Source organism: Rattus rattus, chromosome 16, assembly GCF_011064425.1.
Source record: "Rattus rattus isolate New Zealand chromosome 16, Rrattus_CSIRO_v1, whole genome shotgun sequence".
NCBI lineage: Eukaryota > Metazoa > Chordata > Mammalia > Rodentia > Muridae > Rattus > Rattus rattus.
In genome coordinates this window covers 41,396,850-41,420,439 of record NC_046169.1, presented here as the reverse complement: position 1 = coordinate 41,420,439, position 23,590 = coordinate 41,396,850, and the positions used below count along the sequence as shown (strand labels likewise).

General features: G+C 50.2%; 1 protein-coding gene across 3 annotated transcripts in view; it reads right to left on the bottom strand.

Moving 5' to 3' along the window:
* The window catches only part of Sez6l (seizure related 6 homolog like), a 157,366-nt gene extending 138,181 nt beyond the window's left edge, over nucleotides 1-19,185 (bottom strand). Inside the window, exon 1 of one of the 3 annotated variants that reach the window (XM_032887244.1) lies at nucleotides 18,082-19,185. In XM_032887244.1, the coding sequence (XP_032743135.1) occupies nucleotides 18,082-18,178 (97 nt within the window). In that variant the 5' untranslated portion in view covers nucleotides 18,179-19,185. The remainder of the gene's footprint in view (nucleotides 1-18,081) is intronic. The other 2 variants (XM_032887242.1, XM_032887243.1) reach the window with 2 other exon arrangements.
* Between the last annotated feature and the right edge of the window lie 4,405 nt (nucleotides 19,186-23,590).

Sequence of the window (23,590 nt, the reverse complement as noted above, 5' to 3'; positions counted from 1 at the left end):
ACAACCCTGTGAAGCACACACCGATGAACCCCCATTAATTATGAGGTAACTGAGGCACCAGGAAATGAAATAATGTTTCTGTGGCTCTACAGTTCACAACTGGACAGGGAAGCATTTGAACTCAGGTAGCCTGGACATGCATAACCCTGAACTAACCTGCCTTTCAGACTTGAACTTGGGCTGTGTAGAAAATGCTCCAAAATCACAGGGTTCTGTTTTGGGAACTCACAGGCAGATAATTAGTATTCGCTCACATCAGCATCAGTAGTGCTCAACGGCAGGACAGGGACCAAGAACGAATGCTTTCATGTGCCCAAAAAGGGTCGTGACCAATGGCTGGATAACTGGAGGGTCTTGGCAAGGTAGAGCCCTCAGTTGTATTTTGTGGGCCTTTTTCCTAAATTAATTTAGCATGTTGTATGTGTGGGTGTTTGTGGGTGAGTGTACATGTGTGTGGTGAGGTCAGAGGTCACAGTGCAGTTCTTCAAACATGTCTTGGTTTTGAGGCAGGGTCTCTCGCTGGGACCTGAAGCTCTCTGGGATTTAGAAGCGGGTTCCCCTAGGCTTCCTCTTTCACTGGAGTTCTGGACATCAAACTTAGACCCTTAGGTTTGTGCAGCAAGTGCCGTATCTCCTGAGACATCTCCTCAGACACTGGCATGCCCTCTCTATACAGAGGTTATCTCCGATCTCAGCTCAAAGTAATAGGATTTAGAGGCTAGACTTGTGATTCACACCTGTAAATCCAGTGTTTGGAAGCTGAGGCAGGAGGGTCCTGAGGTAGAGGCTACATGGTGAGTTTAAGGTTTTTTTGGCCTACACGGTGAGACCACATCTCACTCCTCTTCCCTACCAATGATCTGGGAGAAAGTGAGGGTAGCCTTCTGGAAAGATCTGGGGACTTCTGAGTTCTAGGTGAATTCAGCTGTGAAGCCATGCACAGGAGTTCACATCTGCACGATTGTCTCTTCAACCGTGACACGGTCATCCATGACATGGCACCAGTCTCACGGCATCGCTGCAGGACCTTGACTTTCTTCTGTGAGGAACACATAGTAAGCGCCCTATAAACAATCTGCAAGCAAGCTGATGGATCTGATTGCTGCCTCAGTTTCCATATGTGTAAACAGGCCTCTTATGGATGTCTCTGTGGGGCTCACAAGGTTTCTGGTCAGGCTGAGGAGGAAGTGGGTGAAAATAGAAGCCTATTCTAAAAGCCAAACGCGGTTTAAGTGTAGGCAGAGCCGCATCTGTTAGTGCTGAAGCAATTGGAGTTCCTCCGTTATTAATACTTATGATTGATATTAATCCTTGTTATGACGACCTGCCACCATTATAGCCGCCAACTCTATAAATGAATACTAATACCCCTAGATCCCACCACATTTTAGAGTACTCTCTCGGGTCAAGAGGGACTGTACTTGAAGTAAGCATGCAGGATTGTGGTATTTCTGCCGAATCCACAGCATTTCAAAAACAAACAAGCCAAGGGCTTTCCTCTCTGAATAAACAGACATGGAGAAACCCACAACTCAGAGTGGAAAGGAGAGCACAGTGTAGCACCTGTCAGGTCGACAGCCCACCTCGAGGAAGGGACAATACCTCAAGGAAGGGAAAAGAGGCCACAGGGTCTCTGCCACACCCCCTTGAATCCAAGTTTGCCTCAGGAATTTGATTTGATTTCAAGAATGCAGCGTGAACAACCTAATGCTGCCTCTGAGGACAACTTTGGTTTTTTTTTCTACTAGACAAGCCCACCCCTGACTCCTTGAATGGGGCTACATTGGGAGAAGCCCAAGCCAGGGGCAGGGTGTATAGGAGGGGATCTCCACTTACAGGTCCAGGTGAGCAGAGTTATCAAGGGTGATCCCCAAGGACCTTCCAGCCCACTGAAGCTTCTGGATGCCCTGGGCTCTGCTAAGTACCCCGTGCAGTGAAGCAGCTTCCATGCTGATCCCAGTGCAATAACAGACTCATGAGACTCCTGTTATTTCAAGCCATTAAGCTCTGGGATTGAGCAACAGTAGTTAGCTCAAAGGTTGGGATGCTGCTAATTCAGCATACAGGCCTGGGAGGGCTCTTTGGAGGAGGGGATGTTTGGACAACTTGGGGGATGTGTGTGGTGCCTATGCAGGGACAAAGCTGCAGTCACAGGTCAGTCCCACTCTTCTCATGGTGCTATTGAGTTGAGACAGACCCCTGTGGACGCTGGCATTGCAAGCTTTCTCTCATCCGGATAATCACACATTCTCTATAGGGATCAGCCCGGCGTCGTCCATCGCTGCTTTAAATCAAAACGACAGGCCCTCCAAATTGGTTCAGGTGTTCGTGCGTTTATAAAAATGTCTTTTGCCAGAACAAGCTCGCTACGTCTAATTTCTGCCCCAAGCACATTTTTATAGTTAAGCTGTACCATAAATGTCATTTAATTTACCCAGTGTCGTTGGGCAGGCAGTAAATGGTAGGTAGCATACATCCAATTCTTTTTGTCTGGTCTGATCAGGATTCAGGAGGAGGGACTGTGAACTAATTATCATATGCCTTAATTGATAACCTTCTAGTTCCTTCTCTGCTGCCTTTTCTGTGTTCGAGATATTCAGGGAGGAACAAAGAAGGGCTTCCAAGTGGTTGGCACGTAGGGGAGAGGGCAAGGGTGAGAGACTCCAGCCAGGTTAGAAGCCTGTGGATTTCCAGCAGCCTCTGAACACCCACCCGCCCTTCCCTTCCTGTGCTGGAGAAAGGTTGTACCCAGAGAGGGCTTTAGGGGCAGCACTTCAATGTCTCGACCTTAGCTGGGGCACAAAGCAGCTCATGGGCTACATTACGGGGAACACAGGGTCTGGAAACTGTCAAGGAGCTCTCGGGGGACCTGGCCTGTTCATCAATGCCCCTGCCTGCCTCATAAACAACATTTCTTTCCAGCTCAAACAGGCCCTACCCTGCTTGTGAACTGAGCTAGATAGACCCTCTTCTCATCTCCCATCTGTTCACATGTTCCTGAGGGGTCCTGTCTCTTCTACTTTGACAATTTTGTCTGTCTAACACCTCAGTTTCCAGAACCTTGTGTCAAGCCCAATGTAGAGGAAGACCTCCACACATCTGCTTAGTGTTAAAAGGGTTTTCATTGCTGGGACCAAATACTTGACGTAACTTAAGGGGGAGGTGGATCTATGCTGACTCACGGTTTAGGAAGGTAGCCTGTGGAAACCAGGAGGGTGTGAGGATAAGAGTGTGAGATGGCTGCTCAAGTTATGTCCACAGTCAGGAACCAGGGAGCAGAGGATGAGGGGCTGGTTCTATAAAAGCCTGAATGCCTGGTTCTATAAACCTACTTCCCCTAGTCCCTGATGATACTCCATTTCCTGAAGGTCCTACAGTCTCCCAGACAGCTCCAGCAGGTGGGGAGAAAGCCTTCAAATACAGGCACTCGTAGGGGACACTGCACCTTCAAATCATAGCATTTTAGCAAGGCCACCTCTTCTTGATATCGAGTATTTGAAAACACAGCATATCCACTCAGTCTGTACTCTCCACCTGGCCTCAGGGATGCCTTTGTTTCCTAGTGTGCTTGTGTCAGTGTGTGTGTGTGTGTGTGTGTGTGTGTGTGTGTGTGTATGTGTTTATATTTGAGTGTATGTGTGTATATCTGTGTGTATGTGTATATATATGTGTGTGTATGTGTGTATATGTGTGTATGTGTGTATATGTGTGTATGTGTGTATATGTGTGTATGTGTGTATGTGTGTATATGTATGTATGTGTGTATATGTGTGTGTATGTGTGTGAGTGTGTGTATATGTGTGTATATCTGTGTGTATGTGTGTATATCTGTGTGTATGTGTGTATGTGTGTGTATGTGTGAGTATGTGTGTATATGTATGTGTGTATGTGTGTGTGTGTATGTGTATGTGTGTGTATGTGTGTATGTGTGTGAGTGTGTGTGTGTGTATATGTGTGTGTATGTGTGTGTATGTGTGTGTGTGTGTGTATGTGTATGTGTGTGTATGTGTATATGTGTGTATATGTGTGTGTATGTGTGTATATATGTGTATATGTGTGTATGTGTGTATGTGGGTGTATATGTGTGGTGTGTGTATGTGGGTCGTGTATGTGTGTGTTTGTGTGTGTATGTGTGGTGTATATGTGGTGTGTGTGTTTGTGTGTGTGTGTGTGTGTGTGTGTGAAGGCCTGGCATTAGTGTTGAGGTCTACTTTGATTGCTCTCTACCATATTTACTAAGGCAAGGTCTCACAACTCAACCCAGAGCTCCCAATTCAACTACCCTACCTAGCCTGCTTGCTAGGACCCATCTCTGCCTTTTGAGGACTGGCATTTATGTGAGTTCTGGGGACCCAAACTCTTGTCCCTTCCTAGTGCAGAAACATGTTAGACTCTGAGGCATCTCCCCAGCCTGGAGCAACCTTTCTCTTTAACATCACCTCTGAACTGCCCTGCCCTCTTCTTGGGGACCCAACCTCACTCGCTTTATATCACTTGTTAAGATGCTTAGGCTCAGACCACTTCTTCATGGAGTGAGGCAGGGGCACCCACCTACCCCAGCTGCAGCTGCTCTCTTGCAAGCAAAGGAGCAAAGAAGCAGGCTGATGGGCTCATGCTCGCCATGCTGTCCCTGGAACACAGCAGACCTGCACCCAGCACGCAGGAGGTCAGCGTGTGATTGACCACACACGTCACAGTCCACATCTCTGTGGCTCATTAAAAGAGTTAACTGGGTTTTTCAGAAAGAGGGGCCACGGGAATTTGGCTGCACTGAGAACAGAGTAAGGTGGGCTGGGAGGATAATCTACCCCGTTCATGTCACTGGGGTAAAGGTGACCCTTCTAGATTCACAGAGGCAGGACTCATACCTACTGTGTGAGCTGCAGCTAGTCAGCCCATCTCTTCAGGCCTCAGTGGCAGTTGTACAGGTAGGGCTGGCTCAAAGGGCCAATGTGCAGGCTTCACTGAACATAAACATAAATGTAACAACCGCACACTGAGGGGATAGCTAGTGACCAGCCGTCTAGGCCGGGGAGACGGCTCAGTCAGGGAAGAGCTTGCTGCCTCACAATCTTGAGAAGCTGAGTTTGAGTCTCTCACACCCACATAAAAAATGTGATCATAGAAACACACATCTGAAATTCCAGAACCAGGGAGGCACACACATGCAGGACCCTGGAGCTAACTGGCCAGTTCTCCTCACTGAGCTGGTGACCCCCACATTCAGTAGGAGACTCTGCCCCAAACAATATGGCCAGGAACAATGACGGAAGACACCAGTGTCAACATCAAGCCCATACACATGAACATGCACACGTGAACACACATACACACACGTACACGCATATACACACATACACGCATATACACACATACACACATACACACATACACGCATACACACACACACACACTCACACTCACACACACAGTCTACCAAAGCACCAGAAATACCCAGAAGCCAGCGTGAGAAGCCCACCTGTGGTTTCCAGGTAGTGGACATGGTGTTACCAGGGCTTCTGGGTCTTACCAAATATCCTATGTGATTTCTACTGATTCAACACAGACTCCAGAGATGAGGACATGGTGGCCCAGAGAAGAATAGCAACAACTCCAAAATCATACAGTACACTTCACCAGCTGGTCCCAATGTTCCTATGCTGTGTGGTCACAGGCAAGCATGCCCACCCTGTCTCTGACACTCCAAGAACACATGGGCATCACTAACCCCACCATGTAAATGCTAAGAAGATTCAGCGCAGCTCGTGAAATATTAATGAGTATCAATGGACTGAACGGCATGCACGGGTGGCCTCTGTGAATGAGTGGTGGGTAGATCTGAGAAAGTCAACGATCCCAGAGGGTGGTATTGCTCTCTCCTGCTCCAACGGCCAGAGCAGAGCCCAGGAAGGAGCCACACAACAGAACTGTTTGCTGTTTAGGGATGAGTCACTGTGTCAGGCCCTGCCTTTTCGATGGCCTCCTGGCAAAGAGATGCTCAAACACTGTGAATGAGGAGACCACACACCTATCAGGTTCAGTGAGGATGAGGTAGGCGGTGGGAGGAGGGAGGCAGCTGCAGTAGGATTCGAAGGGTTTGCCGGGTATCTGTGAGGAATCCTGTATCTTACTACAACCACAAAAAAAGAGATCAGTAAAAAGAGACCGCTAGTTACAGACCACTGTGAATGGCAGGCCACCAGTGTGTATGAATCAGAGGTGTAAATGAACACCTCAGGTGAGGTCATACTGGGCAAGCAAAGAGCCAAGCAGCTGTGTCATGGAGCTCCGTGGCCCTCAGTTTTGTCATCTGAAAAATGGACTCATTTTTCCCCAGCACAGGCTCTGCAGCTTTGCTTGTGAACAACAGGCGCAGTAGCAGGATCCCACACCATGCATCGGGAACGGCTCTTCTCATTGCTGCTTACGATCAACCTCCCCCAGGACCTGGGATCATTAATTTGCTTGGGAACAAATCTCATTAACCAATTGTCCAGGTTAATACTTTATGAGATGCACTCGGCTGCACCTCTGGACCCCGCCACACAGCATCGATCGGGGTATGTTTGCCCACACTTGGCCCAGAGTGAAATGGAGGTGCATTCCTGTGACCAACGGAGTCAGGCGCATAGAGAGCAGACTCTGCTCCCACCCCTGTGAATTCTGGGATGGGTATTGCAGGCTGTCTGGAAGTGACACGTTTATTTGGCTCATTAGAGAGCATTAACTAGGTAGTCGTTTATAAGGATGAGAAGAGGGCAAACCGAAAAGAGAGCCAGGTTGTTTGGCTGCGGACAGTAGTCCTGGGGTTCATGGGCCTCCGGTGCTGGTGGCTTGGAGTTAACTGGTTCACCAGGGACGGGAGGGGCGGTGCAGTAGAATGTCACCCGGGTTCAAACAATTCAGCTTCAGGTTAAACTCCTTATTCGTATATTGCTATGACCCACACACCTACTACCCACTCAGCACGGCTAGACTGTCTCAGATGGACAGTAGGTCTTCAAGAATGAACGAATCCTGACTTCACTAGGAAGTGGCTTTCTATCATTGACTGTGGACCTGTCCATGAAACAACCATAGGGATTCTAGTACATTCCACAAGTCTCTCCTCTGTGGCATCCTGGGGCTACTTGATTTAGAGCTCAGGGAGATGAGTGGTCAAGAGAGGACCTCATGCACATGGGGGCCCAGGCTCAGGGAAGTCCCAAGGCCTGTGGCTAGGATGAGCTGATCTTTGCTCATCAGCTACTAGTGAGAGAGCGGGGGATGCATTCACCCGGACCCGAGCCTTTTGCTCAGCGCTTCAATTTTATTAAAGGAGATTGTAAAACGCCTTAAATTGGGGAAGGAGAGCACAGACGTGAGGTTGTAAAGCCATGCCACTCTTCAGCACCACACAAAATGTTTTATCTACTGGGAATCATAAAAGTGCGAGTTCTGTCCCTGGTGGTTATTATAAGCCGAGAGGCTACTGCTGTCTCGAGATGCCGGGGAAGGCTCAGCTTTCATCCATACCCAGCTCATAAACCGGGCAGGTGGGTGGGGAGGGCATGGTTACATCTCTAGTACATGCTTGCTCTGCAAAGGTGAGAGACACCCAAGGGAGACCTGCTGATGCCCTGAGTTTTCAAGGAGCACACCAGTTCTCTCTGCCACTCTCTGTCTCTGTCTCTCTCTGCCACTTTCTGTCTCTCTGTCTCTCTCTGTCTCTGTCTCTCTCTGTCTCCCTGTCTCTCTGTCTCTGTCTTTGTCTCTCTGTCTCTGTCTCTCTCTGTCTCTCTGTCTCTCTGTCTCTCTGTCTCTGTCTCTCTCTCTCTCTCTGTGTGTGTGTGTGTGTGTGTGTGTGTGTGTGTGTGTTTAAGAACCACTTCCCCAGGACAGCAGCTTAAGTGTGAAGTGCTTGCTGAGTTTGGATGCCTGGCACCTAGTCAACCCACTTCAAAACTAGGCATGACCTGTGCATTCTGGTAATCACAGCTGTGGGGGACGAGAGGACCAGTGGCTTATTATCCAGATAGTACAGCCCAACTGTCACTGCTAGGCTTGGTCACATACCCTGTCTTAAAATGTAAAATGAAAAGTCATGGAAAAAGATGTGCATATCCAAAGTTGACCTCTGACCACCGTTTGTGCTTGCAGAGGTGAGTGTGCTTACACACACACACACACACACACACACACACACCCTCTCCAACATAGACACTTTCTGAATATTGACCCTGGTGGCATATTCCCACTTGCATGTAGTATCGAGAGCTGACAATGGAGAAAACCGAGGCTCCGTTCTGCCTTGGAGGATCACAGGGTACAGGAAGGAGGCCATGACTTCTAAACAGGTGTGGCTATTGCTGATGGTGATACACCTGCCCTGCACACCTGTCCTGCACACCTGTCACAAGGGTCCTGTTGTATGTGAGTACACGCTTGGGCTCTGAGTTCTTCAGCATGTAAGTCCTCCTTGTAGTCACACTTGGGGGCCATTGTCATGCTCACCTCATTGTTGAGAAGGCTAGGAACAGAGAATAGTGGAGGACCTGTTTACATGCTGATGCCTTTGACATTTGGACTAATAAGAGAGATCACAGGCTCTCCTTAAAAACAAGATAAAAGTACAAGAACAAAAGGAAGAAAGAGCAAAGACAAAATAATAAAAAGAAAACCTTTGTCTTTAACCCCAATAGAAGTAAAAGTATGCAGATTAGCCTCGACACATTATTTTTATTTATGCCATAAATTAGGCAAATTTCCCCTCCCGAAGCCCTGGAAAATGAGGCTTGATTCCACATATTTTGCATTAATTTCCAAGGCATTTGGCCCCAAATTAGCTTTACAACTTGCTAAACCTGCTTTAAAAGGGGTGCAGAAAGTAGAGGGCTGTTCAGAAATCTTCAGGGAATGAGATGGGGGGCGGGCATCCTGTGCCCTCCTTTTGAAGATTAATGTAGGGGTGTGGTGCACATCTACAACCGGGGCTGCCACATAGCCGCAGGGGTTGCACACTGATTCGTGTGGGGGCCCACTGACTGCTTGTTGCACAGCGTGAAAGGCTGGCATTACACAGCTCAGGACTCAAAGCAACTCCTGTAAGGACGGACCTAGCAGCACATTAAAAAACAAGGCTGCTGACTCCGAAGTCCGACATTTATTAATGTTGCTGTGCTATCCCAGCATCCGGCGGGACATGTGCTGATTTTGGAGCTGCCTGAGACCCAAGAGAAGACCCAAGGCCACCTGTAGGGCATCTGCAGAGTCTCTATCTGACAATGAGCTTGAATGTACCCAGCACACTCTCTGGAAAGAAAGATGGCTTCCGGAGTCCCTCCAGAACACCCGTCGTTGTACAGCTTTGCTCCAAGTGGGGTCTTCCCTCGCTACAGGGTGTATTTTTCTCCTCCTTCATGTCTGGTTTCCCTCTGTTCATCCTTTCCTTGTAGATGCCTTCAGCAATCTCACCTCCGTTACCTCATTGATTTTCCTCGCAGCCACCCTACGAGGGAGGACCGTGTCTTTGCCGTCTTTTAAGATGAGGCCGCCTGAGACCGAACAAACCTGAGAGGCTCTACCCCAGCTCACCACAAAGATGAAAGTCATTTGGCATCTTTGACAAATGGTCTGCGCCCTTTCACCGAGGGCCAGACACATAACATCCAGCCAAGCCTCTGGAAGAGGACACCGCCTAAGGAAAGGGAGGCGTGTGAACGAACGGTGTGTGAATTACCCATCACTGAGGGATGAAGAAGGAGGATGAGGCTGAAACCAGAGAAGAGAAGCAACTGGTAGCTTCACAGGAGAAGAAACTACAGGAACGGGGTGCTGAAGGATGAATAGGAGTTGGCCAGTCAAATCATCATAGCAGCAATAGAAACTATTTTCTTGAGCAACGAGCTGGACACATCCACACAGTTGAACATTAATCTCCAAGGCTCAGGGAGCTGCAGCAAACAGCTCCAGACCGGCCTCTGAAACATTCCCACTGGGAATATTATCTGTGGTCTCAGTTGGGCCAACAGGAGGTTGTCCTAGGTTGACAGTCAGGGCTGTGGGGACATAGGTTTCACATAGGAGCCATCCTGTAGTAAAGTTGGGGTGACTGCTCTGTTGCAGGGCAAGCCGACACATCCCAGTGTGGAGTGCTGACAGAGGGTTCTTCAGGATGGCTCACCATCTAGAACAAGGCTAGGCTTTGGAATCTGAAGATCCTAGGTTTGAATCCTGCCACTGTCATGCATTGCCCGTGAGACCCCTGTCTACAGTTTTTGTTACAGTGATGAAACACCATGACCAAAACAACTTGGGGAGGAAAGGGCTTACTCAGCTCACACTTCCACAGCACTGTTCTTCACTGAAGGAAGTCACGACAGGAACTTAAGCAGGGCAGGAACCTGGAGGCAGGAGCTGATGCAGAGGCCATGAAGGGGTGCTGCTTACTGGCTTTCTCTCCATGGCTTGCTTTCTTGTAGAACCCTGGGCCACCAGCCTAGGGATGACCCTGCTCCCTTATCAATCGCCAAGAAAATGTACCATAGGTTTGGCCACGTATCAATCTGATGGAGGCATTTTCTCAACTGCTGTTTCCTCTTTCCAAGTGACTCTAACTTGTTTCAAGTAGACATAAAACAAGACATCACAGATCCTGAGAAAGCGCCTGGGAAATTCCTGAGATACACTTTCCCCTTCTGTAGAACCCAGGTAGGGATGTCAGCTGACAGACACAGATCGTGTGGGAGAATGTAAAGAAGAATGTAGTACACTCACACTGTCTCAAATCCATCTCCCCTCATGAGAAGAGAAGGAGGTTGGTATTTTGGGGGTCTTTGGCTTCCAGAGTAGCCACACCTTCCTGAAGCTTGACTACATGATGAGTGTCAAGCTCCTGATTTGCCTTTTCCCAGTCCTGTAAGGGCAGCCTCATGAATCTGGCAATATGTTTGCTGCAATCCACCAGCAGATGGAAAGACTCTGGCTTGTGGCTAGGACGTGGCCGAACTGTATTTTGATTTCTCTTCAACTAATGAGGAATCTCAGTCAGTTTCCATGTGAACCAAGGCTGCTGGGGTCATTCCCTGGCCTGGCTTCTTGGCTGCACATAATAAACCCCAAGCTTCCTTTTCCAAAGTTCTTGAGAACTTAGTGCAACTCTAGCTGACTGAGATCTCCATCCCAGCAGCCTTTGGTGCTTAGTGAGCTCAGAGATGGCCACACCTGGTAGCTGTACCTTGGTGGAAGTGAGGTTCTCCCTACCCCCTTGTTATAATTCTACAACAGGTCAGGACCCAGAGTAAGCAGCCATTCTCACAGAACTGGCTGGGTTCACAGTTTCCCTGGTTCCCTCTGGATGACAGCTAGAGGTGAAATCTTTGCTGCTCTAAGTCTCAGTTTCCCCACCTACAGAAAGGAAGGATGCTGGGAGGACTAAGACCTGGAACTATAACCACAGCATGTTCCCATGACATACCAACCAGTCACTATCACAGCAACTTGGCACTGCCCCCTACACCTTCACTTCTGACTCAGTTTATCCTCCTCATCCAGGCATGGTGCCAGTCACCAGAGTGCACTCAACATCCATGTCTCTGGCGCCAGTCAGCTTCTGCTGTGTCAGGGGATTCTGGGTAGGGAGACAGCATGGGGCTTGGTGTCAAGAGGTATATTTTGAAGATAGGATTTGGGGGCTGTGGAAGTTGCTCAGTGGGTAAATTGCTTGCAGGATGTGCATGAGGATTTGAATGCAGACCCCAGCACCCTGTGAAGGTCAGCAGCAAGCAAGTGTGTCTGCAACTCCACCACTGGCGACATGGAGGCAGATGGACCCCTGGGACTCACTAGTCAGTCAGTGTCATTGGATCAGTGAACCCCAGATTCAGTCCCCAAAAGAAAAGTTGAGAGTTACTGAAGAAGAAACCCAATGTTAGCCTCTGGTCTCCACACCTGTGTATACAGGTGACTGTATCTGCATAACACACACACACACTCACACAAGACAGCATAGACACAAGAAAAAACACATACAAGATAGTACACACACAAGATAACACACATAATAGCACACACATGAGATCACACAAGCACACATGATAGCACACACACATACACACACACAAAATAGAACACATACAAGATAACACACACATGATAGCACACACACATACACACACAAAATAGCACACACACAAGATAACACACACATGATAGCACACACACATGAGATCACACACATATGATAGCACAAACACAAGAAAACACACACATAGGATAGCATACACACATACATACACACACAAAATAGCACACATACAAGAAAACACACACACAAGACAGCACAAACACAAATGATAACACACACACATGAGATCACACACAAACACACACATGAGAGTATACACACAAGATAGCACACATACACATACATACACACCTGATAGCATACACACAAGATAACACGTACAAGGCAACACACAAGAAAACACATAGACAAGATAGCACACACACAGATAACACACATGATAGCACACACACACGAGATCACACACAAACACACATGATAGCACACACATACATACACACACAAAATAGCACACACACAAGAAAACACACACACAAGACAGCACAAACACAGGATAGCACACACACAAGATAACACACATGAGATCACACACAAACACACACATGAGAGTATACACACAAGATAGCACACATACACATACATACACACCTGATAGCATACACAAACACATACATAAGATTATACACACACAATAGTACACACAAATACACTCACAAGATAGCACACACAAGATCTCTCTCTCTCTCTCTCTCTCTCTCTCTCACACACACACACACACACACACACACACACACACACACACACACACACACTATATGGCCTGGTCTGGAAATCGCAATCCTCTGCTTAGCTTCCTAAGTGCTGGGATGATGGGTGTGCCGCCACAACCAGCCAAGAGACTGGTTGTAATGAAACAGGCATCCCAGCAGAGTCCACTGACACCCTTCTCATTTCTTGCCTCCCATGATGAGATTCCTAAATATGACACCTACCCTCCCTGTTAGGAGAGCAGAGTACAGGACTGAGCCTCAGTTTCCCTTATCTGCACAGCAGGACTAACATAACACGCTCTTCTGCCTGGTGGGTTTGTGGTGAGGATTTGCTCCATGATCTTTACAAACCACTCAGTGCAAGGCTTGGAACAAAACCAACACTCCATAATTAGCGTTTTCATTGTGTACACGGTCTGTTACAGCTAATTGAGTCCACACAGGTCTGCAGAGGCACCCCATGCCCCTGCTTCAAGCCCCCCACAAAGTCGGCGTGTCTGCTCTATGTCATTGTCATGGCCACCTCAGAACTGCTTCCACATACAAACCAGTGGGAAGTCGCATGGGAACCAGTCTGTCCTTAGCAGCTGGACTCCAGTCCTTTATGAAAAGGCCACTCTCCATCCATAACGAAGGATAATGAATGACTCAGTCACCATCCTTTTCCCCCTTTCATCTAGGGAACTCCTGAGATTCAGGGCACAGGGAGGACAACGGCCTACATCTTAGTTAGGGTTTCACTGTTCTGAGCAGACACCATGACCAAGGCAACTCTTAGAAGGACAACATTTCATTGGGGCTGCCTTACAGGTTCAGAGGTTCAGTCTATTATCATCAAAGGTAGGGGGGACATGGCAACATCCAGGCAAGCACGGCACAGGCAGAGCTGAGAGCTTAATATCTTCATCTTCCAGGAAGCTAGAATCAATGCCTCAAAGCCCACATCCACAGCGACACACCCACTTCAACAAGGCCACACCCACTCCAACAAGGCCACACCTCCTAATAGTGCCATTCCCTGGGCCAAGCATATTGAAACCATCACAGTCTATATCTTTGAGATGAGGATCATCAAAGGTGCCTGTCTCCCTCCTCCTGCTGTCTCCTGTTCTCCTCTTTTTAACCCCAAGAGTAAAGCCGGCTCCAGGGTTTCCCTGCCTGGTGTAGAATTCGCCTCCTGGTATCTGCTGCTTCCATCCAGGGCCAGCCCTGGAGGCCTGGGGAAAGTCACACAGCCACCCGTCAGATTCCATAGTGCTCCATCCTTCCACTAAAGCACACAGCTGACAGCTAGGACCCTGTGGATCTCTTGCTGGGGTGCAGGAAGTGGTGCCCAGCAAAGGAAAGTTGTGCCCTGAGTGTTCCTCAATTCCCTTCCCATCAGTACATCAAAGACACAAATTACCAATCAGTAGCAACTGAGTTATGGTGAAGCTGAGGGGAAGGGAGGGGGAGGGGAGGGGGGAGGAGGCTGAGCCCCAAAATGAGATTGTAGCCTTTGCAAACTGAGGGCACCAGACCCCACTATCTTTGCAGCCCCATGAGACAATGGACATTTTGCAAGCCAGGAAGACAGTTCCTACCAGACAAACTCCGTGAACTAGGACTACCAGCCGCCAGAACTGTGATTTATAGACTAGGGATTCCAGCCACAGAATCTGAGGTTTCTTTTTTCTTTTTTTCACCCTTTTGGTTACAGTAGCTTTAACAGAGCGAGTCATATCAGAAACTGGCACAGAGGACAGCCCTCTAATGTCATCTTTCCAATCTGTCATCTTTTGTTGCCATTAACTGTGATTCCTGGTCATGGGTTCAAAGCCATGCAGTGTCTCGTGTCTGGGAAGAAAAGCAGTGTACACTGTGTGGTACTGAGATCCCCCTCTCTAAATGGCAGTGGGCAGGCAAGTACGGCTGCCTGCTGGCCCTCCTCCCCAACTTTGTTTGTTTGTTTGGAAGGAAGTTTGCTCTTAGGAGACTAGGAAACCATTGCCTGTGTGCGAACGTATGCTAGTTCCTTTTTACACGACTTACCGAATCCTACAACTACCCTTCCAGGTTGATCCCATCAGCCCCCATTCTATTTATGTCCCACAGATGGCAGAATAGAGTCCCAGTCAAGATGATCTCTCTGAAGGTCGAGCGCACCTAAGCAATGAACGGACTGAGCTCTTGGGCTGAAGCAGCTCTGATTTTCAAACAATTTTCCTGAACCCTGTTGATCTGCTTTTCAAATTCAGCCCGACCGCTCACCAGAGCAGCCTTGCGCGGCCCTCGTTTTGCAATTGCCTCTATAGCGGAGTCCAAAAGGGAGCTGGAGTCTGAGTTGCAATGACACTTTCCAGGAGAGCATCCTCTGCAAACTTCCCCTCTCTGCATCCCCCTTTTCACTGTATGCCAAAAGCCGGCAGTAATCTCTCCCTGAGAAATAAGGACCAAGTACCTCCAGCCGGAGGGTGTAGAACCACGTGCTCAAGCTACCAGGCTGAGGACCACCCTAGCTTTCAATTGGACATACACGTGTTTGCCTCCTTCCTGCCCTCAGTCACCAGCTGCAGCTTTGAGCGCCCCTAGTGGAGGTATGCAGTATGGGCCTGCCATGCCACCTCAACCGGCACACAGGAGAACCTGTATGCTGCGCTCCCTTGAAAACGGCTTGCAGGAACGGACTCCTAACCCAAAGTCATAAACCAAATTGTTCAGGAAACATCTTTTTCTGTCACGGAAGAGGAAGGAAAGGAAGTCGGTATTGTTCCCTAATGCCCAGCAGAACTGTGTGAATAAAAGATGAATCTTTCAAGTTTGGGTCCGGTCGTCCCTGGTGGGGGCAGCCAAAACTCCTTGCGAAAGGATGGCAAATTCATACGGAAGTACATCAACGTAACAATGATACCTATCACTACATGTCAGAGGCTTACTGAAAAATACTGAATTTGCTTTGTTAGTCCAAGGGAAAAAAGAAAAGAAACGTCAGGCTCTGTAGTCTTAGCTTATATGTGCATTACTCTCACGTGCACGTCTTAGGCCACAAAGGCCCTCTTAAAAAAAACAAGCTACATTTTATTCTCAGCAACCACGGCCCAGAGAATGGGCACCCTGCATAGGAACATTGCAACAAGTTCCCACCCCTCGCACCGCAAGCAGGAAGACAAGTCTGCAACCCTGGGCTCCTCTGGTGCCTCTCCTCTCTGGTTTGTGGATATGAGCTGCCGGTTAAAAATAGAATTTATTGCAAAAGATCAATTGTTTCCAAATGGACCATGAGAACTGGCAGTGCCCGTGGGCTACCCTAGCTCCCTTCTTATGACTCAGTTGGAACCCCCACGGTTAGTAACGAGCCTTTGGATGAAGTACATTGGTGGACTTTAATTTGGCAGTGACCTGAAGTTAATTAAAACTATATGCTCACCAACCACGGTGTGGGGCAGTTGCGAAATATAAAATGTCTAAAAATTGAAACCACAAACGCACACATCCTGCTCTCCCTCCTACACTCTGGCACATACTGAGGAATCAGGATACAGGATTCTGATCTTGGGTGACATTTCCCTACATGCCATTAAGACCCCATCCCCATGCCCAGGGTGGTGCCTTAGAGAAGAATGTCGAACTCAGAGGTAGGGTCACTTTGGGAAGATGGTGAGCCTCTGGACATCTTTGAGTTCTGCTTGTTCAGTGTGTGTGTGTGTGTGTGTGTGTGTGTGTGTGTGTGTGTGTGTGTGTGTGTGTGTGTGTGTGTGTTTAAGAGCTGGGGCAGGGCAATCTGGATCCGGTTCAAGGCCACCACGAGATTGTTGGAAAGAGACAGCTAATTAAGAAAGGGCATGCTGGGTAGAGACCATTGATTCAAACCAAATCTCTTTTCCCATCTTTCCTAGGGAAGCTGCCCAGACATGGTGTAAATTGGAAATACCATTGTCTCACAAGGGGTGGGGGCGGGAGGTGTTCTTAATTATATCTTCTGTTAAATAAAGGAGGGCAAATCATTCCCCTTGTTCATTTCTGGGCCCAACAGACTGGGAATAAAATGCCTAATGTATGCTGAGGAGGGCACTCCAGGCCGTGTGCAAGAGATGGGACCCAGAGCTAGGGCCTGGAGCTGAGAGCTGTCCGGGGACTCTGGTGCTGAATTCAGGGGCCCAGAATTCCCCGCGGTGAAGCGGCAATGCGTGTCTGTTTCCAGAATTCCAGACCAAGAAGACCCCAATGAAATGGAACTCCAGATGGACAGGGGTGGGGGATGAGCGCCCCAGGCTGTGACCAGCTCAGGCAGACTCCCAGCTTTGTTTTGTAAGTTACCACGAGAGGAAACAGGAGTCACACCTTGCCAAGAGAATGGGAGGTTAAGTGGTCCAACCCCGATAGCTGACACAGTAGGCTCTCCAGATGTCTTTAGCTCACCTCATAGCTCCGGGGCTGGGGGTGAGGGTGGGAGTGGGGTCAGGTTTCGGTGAGTTATTTGCCTCCCTTCTCTCGACACTTCAGCATCTCACTATAACTTCCTGGGACCCCAGCAGGGTGGAGCGAAGGTGTACCCCAGGTAGATGAAGGAACCGACAATCTCCACAAACTCAGTCCCTCCTTCCTAAGCAGCAAACACGTGGGGTTCACTAGCACCCTCTCTTCATTCCTAATATCCATGAAACTGTAGAGGGTAAAAAAAGGAACCCATCCCCCGAGGTTCTAACATCTCTCTTCTCACCAACTTCTGGGAGCCCTGAGATCCCTCCATCGGAGGAAGCCACACCCAAGTCCAATTTTCTGACACCTGGCTGGGTTCTACCCAGGAGACAACCCCTCCGGATAGTCCGAGACAGCGTGGGATGGTGGGATGGGAGGGAATCGGGTTCTGGAGACAGGCAGTCAGCTGTCCGCTTCCTATACCTATCTCCTTCCACAGAGCTTGGCAGAATAGCCTGGCAGCCAGCCCTGGGTGCAGTTGCAGAGAGCTTCCAGAATCTGGAGGTTTGGAGAAGACCCCACTCCCAGGAGCTTCTCCGGGAAGCTTTTCCGGACTGCAAAAGGGAGTCTGTCCTCAGCCCAGAGACCGACGAAGGACCCGCAACCCAAGGCGGGAGTCCTTCAGATGCGTCCCCGCCTCCGCTCTCCGGCAGGGACGAGGTGCCCACCCCGGATTCCGGAAGGTCCCGTGGGTGGCGCGAGTGTTCCCGGACCAGCCGAGACCCCCGACCGCTCGGGTCAGCCGCAACAACTTTACCCTCTTTGGGCCGGGGCCCTCAGGGTGCTTACCTTCCGCCCGAGCTGCCACGGGGCTCCCCAGAAGCAAGGCGACCAGGAGCAGAGAGATCCTGTCGGGTCCCGCGGCTTGTGGCCGTGCCACAGTCATTGTAGCTACGGAGCCGGGGTCGGCACAGAGAGATCCGTGTGGCGGGTCCAGGCAGAGGGATCCGTGCGGTGGGATCAAGGCAGAAGGATCGGGCAGCCGGAATCAGGCAGTGCGGTCCAGGGAGAGGGAGAGATCTGGACCGAAGGCTCTGAGCAGCCGGACCCCAGAGCGAGGTCCAGACAGAGGGATTGGTGCAGCGGGATTCAGGCAGAGGGATCCAGGCAGAGGGATCCGGGCAGTAGGATCAGGGCAGCGGCTCCTGGCGGACACGCAGCCCGCCGTGGCTCTGGCCGAGCTGCACCGGGCGCGGGCGACGGACGAGTGAGGAGGAGCCGCGGGCGGCGAGCGAGCGGAGGGCGGGGGCTGGGGCCCGAGCGAGCTAGCAGGAGAGAGAGAGCGAACGAGCGAGCTAGGGAAGTGAGCACGAGGAGGCGGCCGAGGGCCGTTCCGGGGTACCCTGGCCCTCCGGCCCTGAGAAGTTGGTGATGCCGCCCGGTCCCGGGTGGTCCCCACTCTCTTTGAGGATGCTGGGACAGTCAGATGAGGCGGAAGAGTGCCCGATGTGTCCTTGCAAACCCAGTCTGCCAGCAGCCTGGCCTGTAACCCCACTGTACAGCCCTCTCTGGCCCCTGAGGGCCCCACCCGCCTCCACCCTTTCCTCCCCTCCCCCACTCTTCCCTATCCGCCGAATGCCTTGGTGCTTCCACAGAGAGTCCTGGTGACCTAGGAAGCCACACCGATTGCATCCAGGGACCTCGCTGGATCAATACACAGGTCCACGGAATCCTGTCTGATACCAAGAGGTTCTTCACCTTGGAAACGCCCAGCCACAGACTCTTAGGTGAAGACCCACCACCCATGTCATGACTCCAGCTCCATCTGCTACATTAGCACTCTCAACGGGGCCCTGCAGATCCTTCGAGCTTCCAGAGCCTGAGCCCTGTTTTACCTCCCCCTTCCCCATCCCCCCAGTGAAAGCTTTGGGTCTAGGCCCATCCTCTGACTGCCTCTGTCCAGTTTAAATTCTCTAGCAACGCGTCTTTCTTCCATAAACAGAGGAGATGGGGCGCAGTGGGTGAGGAAGACAAGCAGCCACTTATAGCCAGGCGTTGGCCAAGGGCCAGGCGGGAGATGCCTCACACCAAGGGAGACTGCTCTCCTTGTTCTGCAGAGTTTCACAGGCCCAGCTGGCTTCCCAGGCCCCTCACCCCAAGTTAGACGCCTTCCCCTCCCCCACCCCACTTTGACACTCTGCTCAAGCAGGGAGCAGATGGAGAGAAGGTTGTAGCAATTGGGGGTTAAAAAAAGTCTTTAGCAGAGTGGAGAGACTGGGAATCCCTGAAAAAGGAGTGTGGTGAGGGGAGAGCATGGGAGGTGGGAGGGGAGCAGGGAGGAGGGACTCTTCTGCTCCTGGTTCCTGAGGCCCCCCTCACTCACTCTTAGGATGCTCTTTGCCTGAAGCCCAGATTGGAGGGCTGAAGGTGATGGAAGGAATCCTCTTTCCTCCATACTCATCTGGGCTGAAGGAAGCTTCCTTCCCAGCCAGTCAAGTGTCTGAAAGTGGGGAGGGGGGGTGTTTGAGAAGGACACGCAGGAGTCCTGGTACCTCCTCTAGGGGAATGACATGCCGTCCTGTCTTGAAGCATGAGGGTGGGCCCGTTGTGAAGAGGGGCCTGGCCCACCCCCTCACTCTCAGGCCTGCCTAGGACTAGCAGGACGTTCAGTAAACCCTGAGGATCAGAAGCAGAGGGCAGGGATACAGAAACACGGAGGGGAGAACGGAGATAGGAGAGCAGGGTAGGAAGGCTTGTCAGTACCCACAGCTTGCCAGACTCTGGAGTGGTCTCTGTTTCAATTGGATAATGATCGGCAGTGATCGTGCTGATCATCAATATCTCCCCTGGAACCCGCTTGACCAAAGCCACTCACCCAGGATGTAATAGGGTGGATGGATTCAAAGCCGGGCCTGGGTTGAAAATCAGACTCCTGTCCCCAAACACAATCCTTCCTTGCAACAAGGTGGCTGCCTCTGGGCTGAGACATGGTGGCTCCTCTTGGATGTTCACCCTCTCCCCTACTCCCAGCAGGCAGCTGGAAGTCCATCACTGCAGTCACCCCTTAGTCAGGGAGGGGAGACACAACAGTGCCATAGACTATCAACCCACTGAGCGCACAGCAGGCGTTAACTAGTTCCTTGTGTGCTCAAACTGTAAAGGGGGGAAAGGCAGTAGTCTGAAGACACAGTGTTGAGAGTGTCGGGCAGATGAAGGTCACCAGAAAGGAGATCCAGCTGGGGTCAGAGCGGGAACAGAAGTAGCTTATGGGGTGGGGTGGATCTTCCCCATTGCCAGACCCATTTTAAAGAAGAGCAAACTGAGGTGTGGGGAGGTGAGGTGACACGCTCAACACCATGCACGGTCCAGCTGTGCCCAGGTTTGTGCTCTGTCTACTGCCATATAATGCCTGGCCTTCGTTTGGGGGAGGGGGGTCAGTGGGGACCTCCTGTGCCCACTGCCAGTTGGATTGAGAACCGCAGGTTCTTTTCCTGCAGTTGGAGTGAGCCTGTAGGTCCATCCTCCCTACATCCTGCTGTGTGTGTGCAATCCCCTTTGTGCAGTTAAAATCAGCAGTGAGGACAAAGGCTGGACCCTGGCCTCAGCTCTGCCTTTGCAGAAGGCCAAGAACAAGGGACTTGTGTTCTTTGGGTTCTAGTTGCCTCTTCCAGAGGAGTAGGAATAAAAATGATGCCTTCCATGTGGAGTGACAATGCTCAACAGTGTCCTCAAACTGTGACAGGATGCACTGTGCAAGCTTACGGGGTGAGGAGAGGACCTCAGGGGTAGGCCAGTTCAAAGCATAGTCTGGGGCTTGGCCTCAGTCTGAGCAATTGTTATCAACACTGAGTGGAGAGGAAGCTGGAGCTTCTGACCTTTTCTCTGCCTTTCTGAGTGTCTTTCTGTGAGTGAGTGTGTAGCCTCTCTGGAGTTGGTCTCTCAATCTATCCACTCACCCACCCATCCATCCACTCATCCATCCATCCACCCATACATCCACCAACCCACCCATCTGGTCATAACCATCCAAGCACTCACCATCTACTCTATCTAACCCATGCACTATCCACCCATGGCATGCCCATCCACAAATCCATCCATCCATCATCCATCCATCCATCCATCATCCATCCATCATCCATCATCCATCCATCCATCATCCATCCATCCATCTACCCACCCATCCACAAATCTATCCATCCATCCACTCATTCATCTACCCATCCATAATCCATCCATCCATTCACTATCCACTCATCCCACCAATCCACACACCCAGCTGTACAACCATACACCCATCCATTCCTCCCATTCATTAATGTGTCCAGATGTCTGTCTCTCCATCCTTCCATTCTAACCATCCATTTACCATGCACCACCATCTAGCTGTTTGTCCCTTCACAATATGAAGGTACATCACATACTGTCCCATCCAAGCATCATGATCTATCCACTAGCCTCTCCTTCCCCCCTTCCCTTCCCTCTGCCCCATCATTTCTTCCTTCTGTATCCCTATTCACTATTTATCCCTCTGTCCATCTGCCCATCTTCCCATTTTCTTTGCATTCAATGAATGGTTCTTAGATGTCAAACAGTGCATCAGGCCATGAACACGGTGGATATCATCTCTTGCTTTCTAGGGCTGTCTAGTGATGCCTGCCAACCCAAACGCCCATGTCCTTTCCAGTTGACCAATGCTCTGTGCCAGGGAATCAGTTTCACACAGCGTCTAGAAGTCTGGGCTTCAAAACGTTACAGCCTGCAGTTTGAATATGTTCCTACTAATGACTGCGTCTCCTTCAACAAGGCCATCGAGGTCCATGCTTCTTCATGTGCTGTTCAGACGAAGTGTGTGCTTCTGTCAGGAACATCTGTGTACCGAAAGACTTTATCACCTGACACTGGAGGAGAAAATATCTGCTGTCTTGAACAGAGAGGAACCAATATAAAAGGAGAGATCACTGACAAGCAGGGTTTAATTTAAAAATGCCAATAGAAGGTATTTCAGGAGATGGACCTCCTTCCCCCCCTCCCCCCTCATGTCTTTGAAGACGGAGGCTCCAGAATCTTATCTGGTCTTCATCATGGAGCACAGCTTCTGCAACCCCTAGTGGGAAGCTTGGCCCCACACCACTCTCAGACTGGAAGCCGGCAAGAACATAGTCAAGTGTGAGGTGAGGTAGCCTGTCCCACCTGGGCACCCATATCACCTGCAGGGGACAATCTGCCCCTTTGACTCCCTTGGAGATGCGCTGTCTCTTAAGAAACACCCATGCTAGAAGACAGGGCCTCTACTTTCCAACTGAAAGTTGACACAACACAAAGCCAGCCTGCTGACTGATCTGCATTCTCCTGAGGCCAGAGGGGATGGGAAACTACTGCACAGCCAAGAGCATGGAAAAAGCACAACCACGGGCGTAGAAAAAGCTCAAAGATGGGGGACAGAAACACCCCACAACCGCTGACATCTACAAGCCCATGGGGAGATTCTCCTCATGAAGGGTTATGTGCCCAGCCTCAAAAGGGAGGAAAAATTAATTAATGACTCTATATTTACGTAGTCTGGTGTTGCGAACCATAACACACCCATTTTCCAGGTCACGAAGAGCAGCCTTTCTCTGCATGGTGGGTTATCCTAAGCCTCATGATTCTGAAGGCCTGAGCACGACTGTGCTTGGGCTCAGTGGGTTCATTTGGAGTCAGACACTCTTCGATTTGAGCCAGAACTCCATCCTGGGATGTAGCTTGTGAGCTTCAGTTTTCCCCATCTTTGATGGATCATCAGTGACCGAAGTGTCACTGTCAGGAGAAGCTGAGCACCCAGCCTGACTTAGCAGGGCTCTCAGCAGGGGTGAATGCTGCTGCCTCTGGAGTTGCTGTTCAGCACTGGGCATTGAGGCACACAGGGTGGGGGCAGAGAGCCGCTCAGGTGGGGTTCACCAAGCAAATTTATCAGCATCTCAATCGAGGCACAAGTCTGGCTGAGGCCGAGGGCACCGAGAAACGAATGCTCCCAAGCCTTCCAGACACTCGGCCAGTCAGATCCGTTTTCTGGGTGACTGGCTTCCTGCAGAATTAACACAGACAGCCTGCTCTGTTCAATTCCAGGAACATACCAGAGCTCTCTGCCTCCTTCTCAAACCTTACCAGTCTCTTCAGAGTGGGATATGGAAGGGGCCAGGCTGGGTCAGCCTCCTGCTAATCTATATTCCATCCTTGTTCCTAGCCAAAGCCCAGCCTCAGTACTCAGGGGGACAGAAGAGGAGGGGCAGAGGGCAGGAACGTCTGTGGAACTTCTGAGGCCTGCAAGGAAAAGCCACACACTTAAGCTCACTGAGTCTATGCAGGTCCATTTTCC